Source organism: Excalfactoria chinensis, chromosome 3 (genome assembly GCF_039878825.1).
Source record: "Excalfactoria chinensis isolate bCotChi1 chromosome 3, bCotChi1.hap2, whole genome shotgun sequence".
Taxonomy (NCBI): domain Eukaryota; kingdom Metazoa; phylum Chordata; class Aves; order Galliformes; family Phasianidae; genus Excalfactoria; species Excalfactoria chinensis.
The window spans coordinates 40,598,576-40,617,589 of record NC_092827.1 but is presented as its reverse complement, the minus strand read 5'-3'; the positions used below and the strand labels follow the sequence as shown (position 1 = coordinate 40,617,589).

The 19,014-nt window shown below is 42.1% G+C and overlaps 1 protein-coding gene across 3 annotated transcripts; it reads left to right on the top strand.

Annotated features, from left to right (window-relative positions):
* Positions 1-20: 20 nt before the first annotated feature.
* On the top strand, positions 21-18,839 carry RTN4IP1 (reticulon 4 interacting protein 1). Of its 3 annotated transcripts, none has more exons than XM_072331300.1 (9): positions 21-340; positions 911-1,062; positions 1,391-1,459; positions 1,713-1,837; positions 5,540-5,588; positions 7,197-7,333; positions 9,372-9,555; positions 10,873-10,965; positions 18,712-18,839. In XM_072331300.1, the coding sequence occupies exons 1-9, from the start codon at positions 97-99 to the stop codon at positions 18,826-18,828; spliced, it is 1,170 nt and encodes a 389-aa protein (XP_072187401.1). In that variant the 5' UTR covers positions 21-96; the 3' UTR covers positions 18,829-18,839. The 3 variants fall into 3 exon arrangements, with proteins under 3 accessions (XP_072187401.1, XP_072187402.1, XP_072187403.1); XM_072331302.1 differs by lacking the exon at positions 18,712-18,839 and adding an exon at positions 11,803-11,928 and having other exon boundaries at positions 22-340; XM_072331301.1 differs by lacking the exon at positions 1,391-1,459.
* The last annotated feature ends 175 nt before the right edge of the window (positions 18,840-19,014 follow it).

Genomic DNA, 19,014 nt, shown 5'->3' with positions numbered 1-19,014 from the left:
AGACGGCGGCCGCCCATTGGGCCAGGGCACTGAAGGGGCGACGTCTGGTGGGGACCGGGACCGGGACCGGGCCGCGGGCACGGGCTGCTCCCGGCCATGCTGGTGCGGAGAGCGCTGCGCTGTGCCGCGCGGCCAGGCGGGCAGCGGCCGCCGGTACGCGGCCTCCGCGGTTCTCCACGGGCGCGGACCGCCATGCCCTCGTGGGTCATCGACCAATACGGCCGCAACGAGGTGCTGCGCTTCACCCGGGACATGGTGTTCCCCGTCATACACTACCCCAACGAGGTCATTGTTAAGGTGCACGCCGCCAGCTTGAACCCTATAGACCTTAGCATGAGAAGTAAGTGGCGGGGCCCGAGCGGCACTAACCGCGCTACTGAGAGGCGGGGGTACGAGATGGTGGGCTGCGACCCGGCCTGAAGTTGCATCAGGGGAGCAGTTCCATCTCAGGAGCAGCGGTGAGGCAGTGGGCCAGGCTGCACGCAGCACTGCTGGTTGTGTGGGGTTGGAACAGCAGAACTCTTCGGGTTTCTGTCAGCGTTGCTGCTTGATACGCTTTTTATAACAGAGAGTCTATTTGATGTAGTCTAATTAAAAACACAAGGGCAGTTCGTTAAAGGGCTGTGTGGTGTTTGTACTCTTACACCTCCTGCCTGCTCTTTGTTGGGGGTGGGTGAGTAAACAGTAATTAAGATTTCCTCCTTACTTGTAAAGTCTCCAAGTACTGCAGATTTTGTGCAGGCTTCAATTGTAACCGAGGTGCAGAACGTGCTGATAATGAGCCATTGTAGACAGGCAGTTCTTTCTAAATGGGACTGTCCAGTTGATGGATTAAATACCACCAAGGTGGTATTGAATAATAATAAACCAATAAACCAAGGTACTTAACGGCTAATTTCACGTTTTCTAGGTGGTTACGGTGCAACCGCGTTAAACATGAAGCGGGATCCCCTGAAAATCAAGAGCATGGATACTGAATTCCCACTAACGCTTGGTCGGGATGTCTCAGGTGTTATCATGGAATGTGGACTTAGTGTGTCTTATTTCAAACCTGGAGATGAGGTGATACCACTACTCAGTGTTTTGCTTTTTCCCTCTAAAAGCACATAGTTAAAATATGCCCTGAGTTATTCAGCTGCCTTTCCATAGTAAGAAAATATCTACATTGTTGCACTCTGCATCTGGACTGTCTTGCTTTCAGATCGCTGTCTTCACGATGTTTTTTCTCTGACAAACACCTTTCCCTAACTTGTGTCCACAGGTCAATTTCTCTTTTGGTTTTTAGCTTTTGGCAAATTGAAATAATGGGATTTCTTTACTGAATGTAACTTTGCCACGCAGGTTTGATTTTGTGCACAGAAGTTGGTAGTTGTTTTCCGTTTGTTTTTAGGTATGGGCAGCAATTCCTCCGTGGAAACAAGGCACGCTCTCAGAGTTTGTGGTAGCCAGTGCAAATGAGGTAAAGCTGCAGATACGCAGATAACAGATGAAAAACCGAAACTGTAAATACTGATGTTCTCTTTTATTTTTTATAAACTTTGATGCCTAAATAGCTGTCTATTTCTTGATATTTGACTTGATCTACACTCCTGAATCTTCAAGGTAGTTGGAAGTGTGTGAGAGACGATTTGCAGTTCAGTAAAGCTGATTTCAATATTTGGGTATCACATAGGATCCGCTGTGTGATTTAGATGAGACTGATTTTATTTCAGGTGTCTTTTAAGCCAAAATGTCTCAGTCACGTAGAAGCTGCCTCCTTACCGTATGTAGGTCTCACAGCGTGGTCTGCAATTAACCAAGTTGGAGGACTGAACCAAAGTAATTGCAGCGGGAAAAGGTAAGCAACTAGTGCTGGTGCTAAAATAGAGTGTTTCTTTGTTGTGCTGATCAGCAGCTGGTAAGAGGTCTAGCAGTGCTGAAGGCTGTTGCACCATGGCATTCACAAAGATCTGCTGGGCTGAAGACGGCAGGTTCAGGCTGCAGTTGCTAAGGAAGTGGCTGTTTCAGAGGGAGATTCAGATGTGGAGCCTAACTGAAGTTTTACAGCCACTTGCTGGCACTGCCTCTCTTCATTTAAATAGTGAATATAGAGAAGCAGTCTAATGTATATGTATTCTGTGTGATTATATAGATAATTTAAGGATGGTGTCTTTAGAAATGTACTGGGACTGCCTTTCTGCTCGCAAGGGCAGCTGTCCGAATATCATATTCTCTCTCTTAAACATCAGCTCTCAGAAAGTCCTCTCAGTCACAGAGGTGTGTTTCACTGAGGTTCACTCCTGAATGCAGGAACAATTTGGGGCAGGTTGATTTGCCAGCTTTTTGGGAAAAGTGACTGGGTCTCATCTGACCCACAGGACAGAACTCATTTAATAAGGTCAAGAAGGTATAAAAGGAGGGGAAAACAGGCAAGACTAGCTGCCAAACAGGAAAAAAATTGGCTTACTTTGTCAGCTTGTTAGTCTGAGAATGGCGGGTGAAGGTCAGGAGAAGATAAATACTTTGAAAGTCTTGAGCAGATTTTTTCACCTCAGAGCAGAGATGTGTAAACAGGTAGCCACATAATCACTAAAACTATGATGCTGTCTCAAAAGTTTAAGTTATAAGAGAATAATTGGGCAATAGGAATCTAATTACCTGACCTCCTCGTGTCTGGGATGTGAACTGTTGTAACACATAGAAAATGATACTGAAATTCTTTGCCCACCTCTTTAGAAAGTAATTGAGAGATCAGGTTTTCATGTCGTGGTAAATTTCATCACAAAAATACGGATTAACTGTTTGTTCTAAATACAGTGTTCTGGGAAAATAAACTGTAACATCTGCAATAATTTCGGAGACGTCTTTGAAATTAACTTCCAGCTGGTGATACCATACTGAATGTGCCATCTTTTTTTGTTTCATAAGTATTTAGATGATTGTTATCTTAACTTTCATATGTAAATGGCATTAACCTAGAAATCTGTTGCCGGGCTAACCTTAACCTTATTAAAAGTATCTGACCAATCTTCAGGTAAGTGTTCTGATTGTTAAAAGTGAAATGCAAACTGCGGTCGCACATCTTCACATGTAACATTTACTTTTAGGTTCCTAACAAGCATGGAATTGTCCTGTCACTGAAAACAATTCAAAGCAGTAACCTTGTGGGGCAAGAATTTACCTCGTGTTTCTTAATTTCTCATCATAGTTGAATGTGTCAGTAAAAAGTTGCCTGTGGGAGTAATGTTACGTTGGTCTTTTTGTCTCCTGTAGGTGTGTGTAAATAGCTATGTAGAAGGGTGTATAAGAGTGTGTCTTATTTTGAAAGAGCACCCTTATTCCTTGAGGAAAGCCCCTTCACTGGTACTTTACTGCAGTGTTAAGACATCTTAGAAACAACAAGTGTTTCTACTGGTGTGTATTGTTTTCTTTGCCTCTCTAAGGTGGAAGGGTGGGGTAAACCACAGTACTTGCTGTCAGTCCCACAATGCCTGTACCTTGATCTGACAGGACAACCTGCTGCAGCTGCTGCACTTTCCCAAGCTTTGTTGTTCCGAGTTCCCTGAGGTGTGCTCACACTGTTGGTGATGTCTCCTGCGTCACTGCCACTCTAGTCATTTTGACACAGCTTTTATCCTGAGTCATTGTAATTCACATCAGTGTTCTAGCACAAGGTAAAAGTGAATGGTGCTGGTTATCCAGCGTGTTGAGAATGACTGTTGTTTTCAAGTTCTCTCTGGGTAATAACCTGATGAACTCCTCATGGGTGGGGGTCCTGCTTCAGTAGAAGGAGAATATGCTTGTTCAACAAAAGCTGTTAAACCTTCCTTGCTGTATTCACAGACAGTGATAATCCAAGGACTTCTGTGTTGGAAGCGTTCATGCACATGTGTGACAGCCACAACAGCATGCACACAGCCCAGGATAAGTGCTGTGCTGTGTGTATGAGGGTGGTGGTGACCTGCTTTGTGGGCGTGGGTCACTTGGCCTGGAGGGTGGCACATTACTCAGTTAAGCTGAGATGCGCTTAGAGCATAGGCATAGTTGGTAAAGCAAAGAGCTTTCTTAAGGTCACTGTGTACAAAGTTCTAACAGTAGCTGTCTTTTATAACAATAAAGATGAACTTAACCCAGTACCTCGAGCAAAGTATTCCCTGAGACTTTTCAAGGGTAATCAGATCTGAATATTAATGTTGCTTCAGACATCTGCAGTTAGAATCATGGTTCTGAGCGTAAGTACGTTTTGGCAGGTTTCAAAGCAGCAGGCATTGTGGTTTCAAATTCTTCATCTGAACTCTACAAGTTTAGATGAGAGAAGCAGGGAATGGAATCTGATGAGTTTCAAAGGAGTATCCGTTTTAGAATGGATACTGTGACCACAGCCAGGTCTCTTAGGTTACTTCAAAGAATTTTTGTCAACTGATACTCTAGATTGTCTAGTGCTATTTTACATTGTAAAAGCTATTTCCCTCAGCATCCAGCATGGGGAGATACAAAACAGGAACATCACCAGCTTTTGAAAATACTGAGATTTTTCTGGCAAATACTGTGGAGAAACATGATTCTCCACCGCCCTGTGCCAAGACTTCACCTTGGATGTACCTTTTGTTCAAGAATTAGCAAATGAGTCCAATGTTGAAACACCGTTTGTAGCTTCACCTGCAAGGCTTTCTTACTGACTCCCTATGTGAAGTTTAGCTAGTTATTAAAAGTACTTAGATGTCATTTGTGAACAGTGACTAGGCTGCCTCAGCATTAAGGTTTCCACACCTTTGAAACTGTATTTGTTTGTATGGAATTTAGGATGATGTGTTCAGTTAAAACGCACTCTCATTTGATAATAATTTGGCGACACCCATCTTTGTTTTCTCACTTGTTCACTAGTTGCAAGAAGTGGGCACGTTACAGGGTGTTGCCGAGATGCACTGAACTAGTATAGTACAATTCTGCTGCCATCTTCTTCAGATAATCTCATAGAGCTCGTGTGGAGTGAGGCTGCAACACCGTCATTTGTCTTTTAGATAAATGGTCAGTGATGCTGGAAAATTATGTTCCATATATTCTGAAGTCCCCGGCCTCTCTAAGTAATGTGACACTGAACGACTTCTGCTAAACAGCACCAATTTGTGTAAAATGTTAGCAAAATCTGATGGGTTTTTTTTTCTTTAGGAAAAGTAACAACAGAGTCTGGGAGATGGGAAGATTCTTACTGACTTTGTCCCAGACTAAGCAATTACGTTTGGGAAAGTGTGGACGGAGACAGGACTGTCTTTTTCTCATGCTAAATGTTGACAGCTCTCCATTGCCTGGAATTAGTGGAAAGCACATATGAGGAAGTCAGTATGGTTGCGATGAGATGATGCTCTTAGCACAGGAAGCAGAATGAGAGCTGTGTTAAAATCACATTATTTGGTATCTGAAGAGTTAAGCATGAAGTAATACTGAATGACAAATAAGTGTTTTGCTTATAGTAATTTGACGTTGGAGATGTATAAGAATAAATAGTTGCTCTACTGTTTGTTTGAAGAACTATTCAATAAACGTTCACTTTCTCTTACAGAGTGTTAATATTAGGAGCTTCTGGAGGAGTTGGCACGTTTGCTGTACAGGTAATATAACACAGCATGCCCAGGGTGCAAAGTAAGGGAGTTGAGGGACTGAAATAGGAAGCCACCCATTGAGCTGTCAGAGCTCCAGAAGCTTTGGGACTTGCTCCTTTCTGTTTGTTGCACTCTATTAGTAGGAAGAAGGGGGCTTTAAAATAATGGTATAGGGAGTGTAGTTACTAAAAGAACATATTTCATAGTTTAGGTGCAGGAATCATAGAATCATTGGATGGTTTGGGTCGAAGGGGACCTTTAAGATCATCTAGTTGTACCCCCCTGCTACAGGCAGGGACACATCCCTCTAGACCAGGTTGCTCACGGCCCCATCCAGCCTGGCCTTGAGTGCTTCCAGGGAAGGCGCATCCACAATCTCTTTAATTTGAAGAAATCTCTTAATTTGCAGCACTTGAAATTTGTCACTTGTTTTCATTTTCCTTCAGTCACTTCTGCTCTGTAAATATGAAAAGAACTTGGCATATGAGTTGGGAAATGTTGAGGAATGTAGATGATTGCAGTTGTGATTGTACTGTGGTAGCAGTTATAGCTGTCGTGGGTGGACAGTGATACAGGAAGCACGAGGCTTTCATGAGCAGCTTGGGGAAAGCATAGTGGCTTACATTAACATTCCATCATTGTCTTTGCCTTGTTGCCCTCTTGCATTCCTTAGTTCCAGTTGCCCTAATCTTTGCAGAGTCAACAGTCTTTTACTGACCAGTGTTCTACTGAGTATCTTTAATTGTGGAACCTCCTCCTTGTGCGCTCTCATTTAATTCAGGGATTTTTATTCTAATTGGTATCACCTTGTGTAGAATTAGCTTTGAGAATATAAAATAAATATATATGTCTTGAGTGGTTGCACCACTGTGTTCTGTGTTAGTAGACCAGAAACATAATGGTTTTAAGAAGCTCTCGGGAGAGTTTTAGTGGGACACTATTTGCCTGAGCCATGATGAAGCAGGTAGATAAGTTAGATCAGTGGGAAAGGCTGTCCAACCATTGACTAGTTGTGATTTCTACCTAAATAGTCCTATAATTAATTAGTAATTAATCCAGAGTCAATTAAAAAAAGATAAGTGTGAATCTTTGGAATGAAATCTACAGAAGAGATGAATAACTAGCAAAAATCCTTACCTTTGCTTTAAATTTGGAAGCAGAAGAGCTAACCTGACATACTCCTTGAGATAAATCAGAGCTTACTTCTTCCTCGTTATTAGTACTTCATTTACAGTGAGATAGAGGTATGGATTACTTAATGAGCAGATAGGAAGATAAAATTCAATCCCTGCAGTGGTTGATATGCTGTCAGTTTTATGCATTGTTAGCTTTATAAATGCATAGGCTGAGTTGCCAGATGCAGAAGACGAACTGAGTATGTTATTTGAAGTCTTGTCTATCCTGAGAGCTACTGTTTGCAGATTACATGGGAAATCCCTCCTCACCCACCCCAACCCTGTCCTCTACCTTTTGCCTTAAATATCTGTAAGTTCTAACCTTTGTTTGATTTGTGGCACGTTACCTTGTGTAACGTAATGACGATATCTTCTTCTTTTTAAGTATTCCTTGCTCAAATTTAAACCTTTGCCTTTTTGTTTTATTTTCTTCTGTTTGTAGCTAGTGAAGGCCTGGGGTGCCCATGTGACAGCAGTTTGTTCCCACGATGCTGACGCGCTGATGAGAAAGCTCGGAGCAGATGATGTGATTGATTACAAAACTGGAAATCTGGAACAGCAGCTTAAAGCCTTGCCCTCGTACGTGTTTGCGTTGCTTAATACTCAGATGAAGGAGTTGGCCATCAGTCCTTCTGCCTTTTGGTTCTGGGCTGCAGTCTGTCAGGACTCCCTCGTATTTTTTATGTTTTTACCCACTTAAAAAGCCTTATTTTCGAAAGCAAATTTCATTCCAATCCTCTATTTTTCTTAATATTATGTGCCAAGTGAGTATCTGAAGTACAGATTTCATTGTAAGATTAACCGGTTACTGGGTTTGTGGAGACAAGCTCACACTTTCATGTGTGTTTAACGACCGTGATTTGATCAGCTTTTCCATTGTAGGATCTGGAAATGCTTAAAAAGGCATGAATAAATCAAAACAAGTTTCAGGAATCCTCTGTGAGGTTCATAAATAGAAAAACCGATCTTCTACAGGGAAGAATTATGTCAGGAAGCAGTTTAGCGACTTGCCTCCAGCCCTGTAGCTACTGTGCAACATAGCTGGGAGTGAATTCCTGTAACATCGGGTACAGCTGCCTCTGATGAATAATCACATTTATCTGGTCAGAGCTGATACGTTTTAAGAAGCTTGGGGGGTTTCTTTAGAACTGAAGGTTATTTTTTCTTCTTTTTGGCTTTTGCAGTCTTCTATTTAAACTTGGTCTTCTGTGACTTTCATTTGAAGATGGTATTTATTTACTGCTGTTTTTAGCTAAATTGAATTAATGTGGGGGGAGAAACAGAAACCATTCAGTTGATAAAATAATCTTACTGTTAACTGCTCTATGGAGGTGTGTACCCTTTTGTTGGGGTGTGATTGCTAATAAGCCCGAGATCAATTGTGAGGGTGTTGGTGCTGACTGTTTGAGCAGAATATACAAAAATTAACAGTTTGCAAGCAATGCTATATTTGCTAATTTCTGCTCAAGGTCTTAAATACAAAACATCCATTCTAGCAAACAGCCATTTTTAGGAGCTGTGAACCTTTGTGTGTGTACAGTTCTGTGATGTAGCTAAGCCCATGAGTTAAATATACTGAGAGGAAGCATCCTATAGCCCTCCTCTTTTCAGTTGTACTGACTGTTCGGGCTCCACAGTGAGCTTTTCTGGACCATTAGTTTTCACTGCATTAAATCCTGTTTCGTTGACAGCTGTTAGGTTGACTCAATTATAACACGAGATCGCACCCTTGAAAGACGGTCAGGAAAACTTTTCCATTTATTTACATAAAGTATTTTTCCTTTTATTTGTGGATTTGTTAGGTGAGGTATACACAATAAATAATAAAACTATTATCTATTTATATAATCTATAGTGCATCTATTCCTATCTGGAGATTGCTGGAAATTTACAGCAGAGAATGAGCTGTGTATTTAACACAATGAATAGGTACAGCAGCTCCCAGTTGCCATGTTCAGCCCTTACAGGTTCATGTGCTGGGATAATAAGAATGAATGCTAAAAGTGTGGCTTGTTGCCAGTGGTTTTTAGACCCTTTGCTTTGTGAAGTTCTGCTTCAAATAGGGAGATGCAGAGAGAAGAGCTGTCAGTCGAGATAAAATGTCAGTAATTTGTTTATGTAACTTTGGCCACTGGAACTGGCTTCTGTGTAAATACAGCATGAACAGGAGATGTTATAGTCAGGACAGGAGTCCAGATCAGAGTTCTGACGTGTGTAGCATTCTGTTGAATGCTAGGACCAGACCTCAAGAGTGTTTCAGTAATTTCAGTCGGAGGGATGAAGAGAGAGAGCTCTAGAGAGCTTTGAGCAAGTAGAGAATGTTATTGTGCATCTGAGAGTCTGCTTTTTGGAGTTAGGGGCCATTTAATTATTGAAATAGCCTCTATCTGCTATGCAGTAAATGGACAATAACCTGTAATCTTAACTCCCTTTCTGTAGTAAAACTGGGATTTAGTTGAAGTCATAGGGTTTGCTTGCTGCTGTCTTGCAGGCAGATTGTTCTAATGTACTGCAGTGACAAGTAGAAATGTGAACTACAACCAGTTTCATATATTAATCATAAATGAACTATTTTCCCTGTATCGTGACTTTGAGCCTGTTCTTTACATGTCTCCAGATTTGATTTCATCCTAGATAATGTCGGTGGATCCACTGAGAAGTGGGCACTGGGTCTCCTGAAGAAATGGTCGGGAGCAACATACGTTACCTTAGTGACGCCTTTCTTGATCAACATGGACAAACTTGGAGTGGCTGATGGCATGTTGCAAACGGGAGTCACGATAGGCTCCAAAACCGTGAAGGTATTTGACGAAATCCTGTATTTTTGAATGTTGTGCTATGTCCTCGTGGCTTCCTTTGTGGCTTAGGCATTAGTCACGCGGTTCATCTGGAGACATATTCCTCATTTTCCTTATATATCACTAAATATACTTAGTTGCGTTTTGATTCTGTCTCCTTCTGTGTTGCGCAAAAAAACCCACAACCAACAAAAAACAGCATTGTCCCTGTATATACATGTGTATATATAGTAGTAGTCTAGGGTGCTTTGTAGTCTTGATTCCTTATTGTGTGTTGCCTTTTCCGTGTGGCCTCCTAGTGAGTCCTGCTGATGCCTAGTGCTTCATAGTAACCAGAAATCCCTGCCTCATTGACTTACATGTAATTTTATTGCTTGCCTTAGGCTGGTCAGGGTTTCTCTCAAAACATTTACTGATTCTCTTCATGCAATACCAACACCACGGAGTAGTAAAAGTGATTGAGAGTGGCTAAAAAGTCTTTCATCTCCTCCATGTTCACGTGGCTGGATGGCGATACTGATTTTTCTAGTTTAAAGCGTTCTCCCAGTGAGGCTTTTTAGAATTTGTTCTTCTCAACATGTGCACTTGCTATCCAAGTGATCGCTTTTCAAGTTGTTTCCATGGTATTTCTGTAATGAGGCTGAGTGAGATTCCAGGTCCAGTAACCATGTTTTCAAAGGAGATCTCAAAAATGAAAGCCTGGAAAGAGGTCGCATAATATGATTTCTCAGTTTGCATGTTTTCATGATGAAGGACATTGTATGACACACGTTAAGAGTCAGCTGGTTGGCAGATAATGACTGATGTCTGTAACAGCTTTCTCAGAGTGCTCTTGACTTGTGCTTGTGTGATCTTCCTGGAACGCTTTTTGTGCGAGCCGCCATCTGTCATCAGATGGTGACGACTTTGGCAAATATGATGGTGGAAAATTTAATCACTGACACTGAGGTGGAAAGTTCTAAATGTCATATTGGTAGATTTATTTCGCCCTCCTTGTGAGTGTGCATAAACGTATAGTGCCATTTTTCTTACATAAGAAATAATGCTATTTCCAGCTGCAGAGATAAGGTGATTGTTTTTCTCAACTAGCTGACTTGTGCAACTGGATGTAAAATTCACTCTGGTCCTATTGTGGTAATACAGCATCCCTGTCTGTACATGTAATCCACGTGCTTAGATAACTTTTCCTTTTTAGACGCTAGCAAATAATGTCCATATTTTTCCATTGAATTGTTTCCCTGATGCATCTGTCCTTACTTCTAGTTCCCGTCCCAGTTTCCTCTCATTATTTAAAACATATATTTGTGATCTTTCTTGTAGCATCTCTTGAAAGGAGTCCATTACCGGTGGGCCTTCTTTATGCCAAGCGGACCAAGCTTGGATGAAATAGCGCAACTAGTTGACTCAGGAAAGGTATGTCAGCAATGGCTATTTAGGTTTCTGTGCCGAAAGAGATGCTTCTTTGACTCAAAAATGGTTTAATTTGCAGTTAAGTAATACATTGTTACGAGTCACAGTGGAGGAGAAGTTAACAACCGATGTGCTCTGATTTCTAACTTCTATCTTTGGCACTGAGTTTAGGTATTCATAATGCTTAAGGCTGTTCTTTTTCCCTCTTTATCCTACTCCTTTTAAAAAACTCAATTGTAGTAAGTTGTGAGGAAAGGGTGCCCAGTCATTTGGCTCTTTGCTAGAGGGAATTATTTAGTTTAAATTCTGCTGTTGAAAATGATGAACTTTTAGAGGCCTTGTTTGGTTCATTCGGTCAAGATGAACGTGGCTGCAAGTATGTCTGCATATGCAAATTCCATGGCACAGATGATCAGGAGCTCTGCATGTAATGTGCACAGAGCAAGAATATTCAGCCTATTGCAGACCATGAGCGAGCTGCATTGGTAGACTGGTGCCTGATTATTTCAGTGCTTCAGAGTATGACTGTGGTGATTCAGCACAATGACCTGAAATCTTGTGGGTGTTCATAAGCTTTTGGGCAATCTCAGAGTACCTGATCTTTTCAGGTTTACGAACTCGTTACAAAATGCATGTGAGACTGAGAGGTCAATCACCTGTTTGTGTATTGGATACGTGGTGCTGTAGGTCCTGGCACGTTCTCTTCTGGGGAACTTCATGTTAACATTTTCAGAGCACAAAGGTTATAGAAGCAAATAAGGTGTGGTGAATGGTGATCCTTGTTGGTTTTACACCACTCCACATTGCACTGTGCTCAGTGCTTTATGCCTTATTTTACAGTCTACATAAAAAGCCCTGGAAGATGCTTCTCATCCTGTGAGCTCATCCGATCACACGACTGAATTACAATTGACTAAGAAACAGATATGTCCTTGCCTTTGTTCTTACTGTTTGTCCTGATCCTTAGCTGGTCACAACTTGTTTTCTGTTCTGCTCCTACCTTGTATGCAAAACAGAAATGCAAAATATGCCCATGAAAGCCTTTGGAAAAATGCCTGTTTATGCAATAGAGATGGGGCTTAATCAGTATGCATCTGTCTAATAATGTGGACAGCTGAGTTATAATGCCTTTTAAAATGTACGTCATGCATACATGAATATCCCAGTGTACTTTTTGTTGTAAGATGACCATGAGGATAAATATGTTTGCTTGTTGTTGTTGTTTTTCTCCTTTTCTTTTTAAATCTGTGTTGACAAGACCAGGTCAAAATGACACGCTGTATATCTGCATTGTCGTCATCCTATGAGTACTCTGCTCTGCTTGGTGAAATATTGCCAACACTGGTGTTGTAAACAGTCTTGTATGTCCCAGATGTGGTCCATATATACAGCTGTTAGTAAGACTGAGTTTTTTGTTGTCAAGACTTGGGAGTTTCCTTAAACGGACAGGTCATTCATTCAGATGAGTAGGTATTTGGAAAAAGGGGAAGAGAGAGATGTGTTACAGTGAATTATGGAGTACTCCCTCCAATCAATGTGTGTTTTGGTTGGAGTGTAATAAATGAGAATTTCAGGGACAAAAATGGCTATTGAAGTGTAGGAAGAAGGCTAGAGGATGGGTAGCAAGGTGAGCTTGTGTAGTTGAACTTAGTTTTGAGTGAGTACAGATTTGAGCATTGCAGATTCTGGTTATTCTGAGATGTCAGTGAATTGTCCTTTCTTCTGCTACAAACACCTTGGGATTGTACGACACGAACAGGAAAAACTGGGGAAAGGGGCATTTTTAGGATAGCCTAAATCTTGAAGGTGGACTTAAATGAAAGAAATGGAAAAGAGGCGATGCTGTAGTAAGTGAAGCTTTGAAGAGCAGATAGCTCAGATCTGTATGTCAGGTTGTTTTTCTGTAGTTCTTCTGCACCAGCACAGGTCTAGTTCTGTTGTGTTCCATCATCTTCCTCTGTGGGAACAAAAAGAGTCCCCATCCTTTAGTGGATGAACAGGCACAAAGCAGGGTATTTTGTTTAAAGGTACTTGGTTTTCACACGGATGACCTTTGCAACAAGGAATAGAGATTTGCAAAATGTCAGCTGTAAGGACGAGTTCTTTGAGCAGCCTTTTTTTAATGGGGAGAAGAAGGAAAGAATTTGATAAACTGGCTGGGCGAAGAAGCAGCATAATATTCTCTTTGTCATTCACTTGCACATCAAGCTCAGTTCTGGGGATCATAAAACCATTTTCAGCTTATGAGCTGTTTTGTCTGCCTTGCAGCACAGTGTCTTGCCAAATACCTGCTGTGAGACTGATGAGCTGGGAGGCTGCTGCGGCAGTGGTGGGCACAGAGAAAGCTGAGCATTTCCTTGTCAAATTTTAGAAATACCTGTTGCTTTATAAACCGCTGGGATGTCCCTGTTGTGGGTTCAACTTAGTCAGTTAATTACAAGCCAGTGAAGGTTGGCTTAACATAGGCTCCACCAAATCAATAGATGAAGCGCGTGTCAGAAGCAAGGGATCTCTTCCATGGCAGAGCATTCATTTTGAATTACAAAGTTCTCAGTTAAAGACAACTGAAATCAATGAAGTATTTGGTTCAGAACATAGATTTTCTGACGTACTGGTTGCTGAACCGTTGTCACTGGTCTCTGCTGGCAGCATTGTCATGGAACAGCTTTTTAGGAATTAGTTTGATGTATTTGTTGTTAGTGCTCCGGGTTTTACATTGACAGGCTTGAATTTTTTAGTTTTGGGTTTGTGTGTTTTTTTTCTTGCTTAACTTGTTAATTCATCGACCTCATCCAGCTTTTCTTTAAATGTCTGTAGTTACAATTGAGCACTTACTTTGCCTTCTATGAAGCCTGGGGGAGGAAGGCTGGCTCAAGAGACTCACTACAGTAGTAAGGGGAAGCGCTAAGGATGTTATATACTCTTGCTGGGCTGAGGCAGGGTAAGGGTTAATGTACAACCCTACAGAAACTTGAAGATGTTTAATGAGTTTTAATGAGTGTCTTAATGTTTTAATGAGTGTCTTTTACTTACAGTGTAGGTACGTGTGGTATTTTGGTGGCTTAATACTTTTCTCAGAGCAAAGTTGTACCAGATGGGCAAAAATTGATTTCAGAGAAGTCAGGCTAAAGGAAGCAGTAGAGTCTCAGAAAGAGAAATGAACAGGTCGTTCTTTGCATTGCTTCCTTTCTAGATAAAAGTTACAGCAGATACACATAAGGAAAGCAACTGCACGTCTGTAACTTGTGTAACTTCTGTGCAGCGTCATGCATACATGTTGCTGCAGGGAGAAGTTGAGTTGGCTTTAGCGGTCTGCTTTACCAGATTGAAGGATGGGATGCTTGCTGTTCTTTGTCCTTGCTGTGCTTCTTCCTGTGCAGCGCTGTGCAGGCTCATTCCAATGACCATCCTTCCCTGTGTGCTAAGCTGCAAAGCTTGTACCTTTTCCATTGATTTAGATTTTGTTGTTGTTGCAGTGCTTTTGCTTGCCAGGTTGGTTGGCTAGAGCTCAGAAATATTAATCAAGGAGGGGATGCCAAAGACTAATCAGTCCTTCTGTCTCTTCAAGAAAGAACCTCTATCTGCATTTAATCATAGCCAACAAAAATACAGTGATTTTTATTAAAAGGCATCTGCACCTCTTCCCACAAGCGATAAGGCTCTTTATGAAAGCCCTGTGGTTATGTCATAAAATGTCTGAAGAAGAATAAAGGAAATCTTGGAAAATGGAGGAATAGCATTTGAGCATGAGAGCTCACGTCAACCATAATGGGGTCTGGAAAACTTTCAGCAGATATCTGGTATTTAATCAAATGTGCTGCCTGAGCCTGATACGATTGCACATTCTGTAGCGAGTTACTACTGGTCTCCTACCATAGCCAGGAGCCACATCCAGCACAACAGTGAAGTGTAGGATCAAGGAGACAGCTCTTGCCTGTCGTGAATTGAGTGAATTCTGAGACAGAAGGTGGTGCAGGTCAGATGAAGATATTTTCATACTATTTGTAGAATATAGAATATGCTTTCGGATGTTTCATGCAACGGTAGCAAAGTCTGTTCTGTCTTGTTGATATGGTCCTGTTGCCCCCAGATCAGTGCAATCACCAGCAGAAACAGCAGAACAGCTGCCATGAACGTAACTGCTAGGGAATTCTTGAAGACACAGTTGCATTTTGCTTTACTTAATACTTTTTCAGCACAGTTCAGTAGTAGCTAAGCCCAGGGTCTTCCTCGCTTCTGCTGATGTAAACTTGGCCTAGCCTGGCACATGCTACCCCTCTGGGCTTGTTCCGGTTTCTTATTGCTCCTTATTGTGTTCTGTAGAAGCTGCTGCCAAGGCCAATTAAGGAACATGAGATTTTTAAACCTCTTCTGCACTCCGAACCATAGCCGGCTTAATTGGGAATTATCTTCTAGCATTTTAATAATTGTAGTTGATACTTAGGAGTTACTGTGAGCTGCTGTTACATGTTTGATAGTAAGGAATGCTTCTTGGCTTGACAAACTAACAAAGAGTGTCTGGTAACACAATTGTGTGTAAGAGGGCCACGGGAGTAGGCATTTTTTTTCCATGAGATGACAGTGAGGTATTGAGCAGATAACTGCGTGTTTAATTACAGGATGCAGGCTGTTCTTTGTAACAGGTTCTGTTCAAGTCTCTCGCTGATGCTGAAGGGATACTCACTGAAGGCCAAAGCAGAACATCAGGTGCTGCATTTGTGCATTGGCTCATACGCTGCATCTAGGCACCGTGCTCATGTCTGTATCTTCCAGCTCAGCTAAGTCTAAATAGCACGCTGGTCTTTTCCATTATGTTCTACATCAGAGAGGATGGAGAGGAGGAAAACACCTTTCAGCCCTCCTGGTCTGTTTTCAGATAAACATTTCAGTGCAGGTGTGTGTAATCCTTTCTCTCTCAGACTTTAGTTTAATCCCTTTTCCCTGAACAAATAGGTGTCCTCTGGCAAGGAACTGATGTGTGGCTGTAAATAGGCAGTGTTTGTATTATCCAGTTAATCTCCATTTTTTTTGTTATCACACATTCAACAAACGGCAGACGCTTCCCTGCTTGTTTGTCTGTTCACAGAAAGAAATTTTATCTTAGTCAGTGGATTATGGTAAAGGCTGAGTGAATCACTGTGCTGCGACGTGGTCAGCCCTTTTGGGGTTATTCAAACAATGGGGCTGAGCGGCCAGCCAGATAAAATGTTTAATGCTCTAGATTGTCGGGATCATCAATTCAGTATTCATGTCTCTCTATAGCGTTGCCTAAAGCCAGCGTTTAAATGGAACTAGAGGTTACATCAATGTAAGCAGATGGGCTTTCAGTGCTTGGTGGTTGCAGTACTTACAGCGTATTGATCTGTTGGCTAGATTTGGGGTTCCTGTGAATCCCTGTGTCAACACTTTTCACACGTGATGCTTTGAACTTCACCTAAGGGGTGTTGTGTCAGGGCTGGAAGCCACAACCCACACTACGTGTAGCAGAATGTTAAAGTTTTCTTTTGCTCAGGTATTGCACGAGTCTGAAGCAAACTCCTGGCACCCCTGTGGCTGTCAACACTGCACAGCTGAACTGCATCCTTCCTGTGATCCCTTTGCCATCCTCCCAGCCTGTTGCCCTGTGAGGGTCAGCTGTGCCCATGCATTTCCATACTCTTATTTTTCTGAACTGAAGCACGTCTCTCTTTGTTGCTGCCATTAATAGTAACTGCTTGTGCAAGCGCTGCACGTGTGCTTGGCTCAGCAGGGTTACTGGATTGGGTTGTTGTTTGGTTGTTTTTTTTTGAAGGCTTCTGCTATGAAAGCAAGAGTTGGTCTTCAGAGCAGTGACTGAGGAGCAGCACGTTCCTCCTGCTGATTGTCACGGCAGCTGCAGTGAACTCTCATGCTCGCTTTACCCACAGACATCTCATGCAAGTGGCTTTGAGGCTGTGTCCCCAACTGCCAATGCTCAAGATGATGTTTCCATTCTGAGTTAAACATGATTTTTGCTTGAACTTAATTATGACCCACATCTATTTCCTAGTTAAGTAGCAGTGTTAAGCAGCATCTTTCTGTCCCTTTTCTTGCTTCTTACTCCTCCCTTTGCTAGGGGTCTGGCTGCATAGGTTGCAGTTGCCAAACAAAGGGAAGGCATTACCCAGCCTCCTGTCCTGCAGCCTGGCAGATGGAAGGCACTTAGTGGATTTACTGGCAGAACTGCTTTCTTTAGGAACCAGCTGCCAGTTCTTTTTCTTTGAGGGGATTCACTCCTCTTCTGCCGTGTGACATTTCTGTTAGGCGTGCATCAGCATAATAAAAAGGAGAACCTCAGAAACAAAATTAAGAGAGCTAGCGCTATAATAGCTCGATTAATGATGTTTAAGAATACTGCTAAAACAACAACAAAAAAGTAGCTATTCTAGTGCAATAACTGGACTTGAAGGTAATAAAGATAAGTGAGAATATGTTTATATGAGCGCAGACAACTTCCGGATTGCAATTGTGCTGCTGGGGAGGGTGCTGGATGCCTAGAGCCCAGCTAAGGGAGTGCGTGTGGTGAGAGACCTTTCCTTGGTAGCGCTGTGTTCTGAGCATCAGTCTGTGTCGGTACTCCACCTTCTGGTAAAAGAAAGCTTCTGGAAGAAGGCAGTGCTCTGACGCTGCCATACCGGTTGTCTCATTTCCTTTCCTAGCAAAGCACAAGTCCTACTGACACGGCCATTACCGGTTCTAGGAGTGCTAAGCAAAATAAGTGTGTGTGCTGGTATCTGCAGCGAAAAGGCCTGAAAATATTTTTCAGTGCTCCAAGGATCAAGGACTTTTTCTAGCACAATAAGAGTACTTGGATCTTTGATTCTTAAAATTTCTATTACTGAAAGAGCTGGATACACACTCATCTGTTATTAATGTCCTCTGCTAAGATGAGCAGGACCAGTTCAGCAAAGGAAGAACATACACTGGACTGATAAGAGGGGATACAAGGCAAGAGCCCTGCCTCAGTATAGGTGCTCTGGCAACTCCCGTGGGCAGCAGTTTCATAGACAGAGCTTACTGTTGCCTCTGGAAAAGTGACTCAGAACATGGTGAAAGGTAATTTTCAGAAGCAGTTGGGATTTCTTCTCCCTCCACTGGTGTACTGCAATTTCTAAAGAAGATGCTGGTGGGGTTTTCTGGCTCCTTAGTTGCCGACGGACTCAGTGAATTGGTACTTTCACCTTCATTATTAGCGATTGCTCTAAAACAATCCAGAAGGCTACTCTACAAAATTAATGCCTGAATAGCAGTGGATGCCAGACAGGCTTCATGATCTATGCCAGCATGAAGACACAGTGGCTGAGTTTTCGAGTGTGTCCAAATGATTCAGCAGCACTGTGCTCCCTCCTTGTGATTCATTTGTAGCCAGGTCTTTTGAAGATACTCAAACACATACTGGTGCAGATGGGCGCTAGATTCCTAAGTATCTTAAAACATTCAAACTCTGGAAAGGTTCTTGGTTTAACAAGAAAACTATAGATACATGGGAGGTTAAAGCTTTGCACCATGCTTTTAGTCCTGGGCTAGGGCTCTGAGCTGTGCTACTAAAGAGATTTCGAAACCTGGGGAGAAAGCAAAAACTTTTCTGCATGCAGAAGAAGTTAAAAGGTGGTGATTGCACTGAGCAACTTCTGCCCTAAGTACAATTAAAAGTCCTCCTTTGTTTAAACAGTGTGAAGGTGCTAAAACGATGCCATTTCATTCCTAATGCAGCGATGCTTTATTCTGCAGATTCAGCCAGTTATCCAACAAGTCTTCCCTTTTTCTGAAGTTCCAAAGGCCTTTCTGAAACTAGAAGAAGGACACGCACGTGGAAAGACAGTGATCGATGTCGTTAATAAAAAATAAAGCAACTCTAATCGTTGTTGTGCCTTCAGTCACATGCTTAACTGGTAAATGACACTCGAACCTGAACCGGTATGTAGCATCTGCTTCTTCTTACAAAGCTCTTCAAGAATGAATCATTTAAAAAGCTGTTTTGTTTCAGAAAAGCCTCTTTGGTTCCTTTCATACACTGCCTGTTACGAACTGTTA

What these genes read in the sequence shown, in the direction of transcription:
- RTN4IP1 (XM_072331300.1), top strand. Translation starts at nt 97, where the DNA reads ATGCTGGTGCGGAGAGCGCTGCGCTGTGCCGCGCGGCCAGGCGGGCAG. An exon ending in TATAGACCTTAGCATGAGAA is followed by an intron (nt 341 to 910) that starts GTAAGTGGCGGG and finishes CACGTTTTCTAG; the next exon opens with GTGGTTACGGTGCAACCGCG. An exon ending in AGTAATTGCAGCGGGAAAAG is followed by an intron (nt 1,838 to 5,539) that starts GTAAGCAACTAG and finishes TTTCTCTTACAG; the next exon opens with AGTGTTAATATTAGGAGCTT.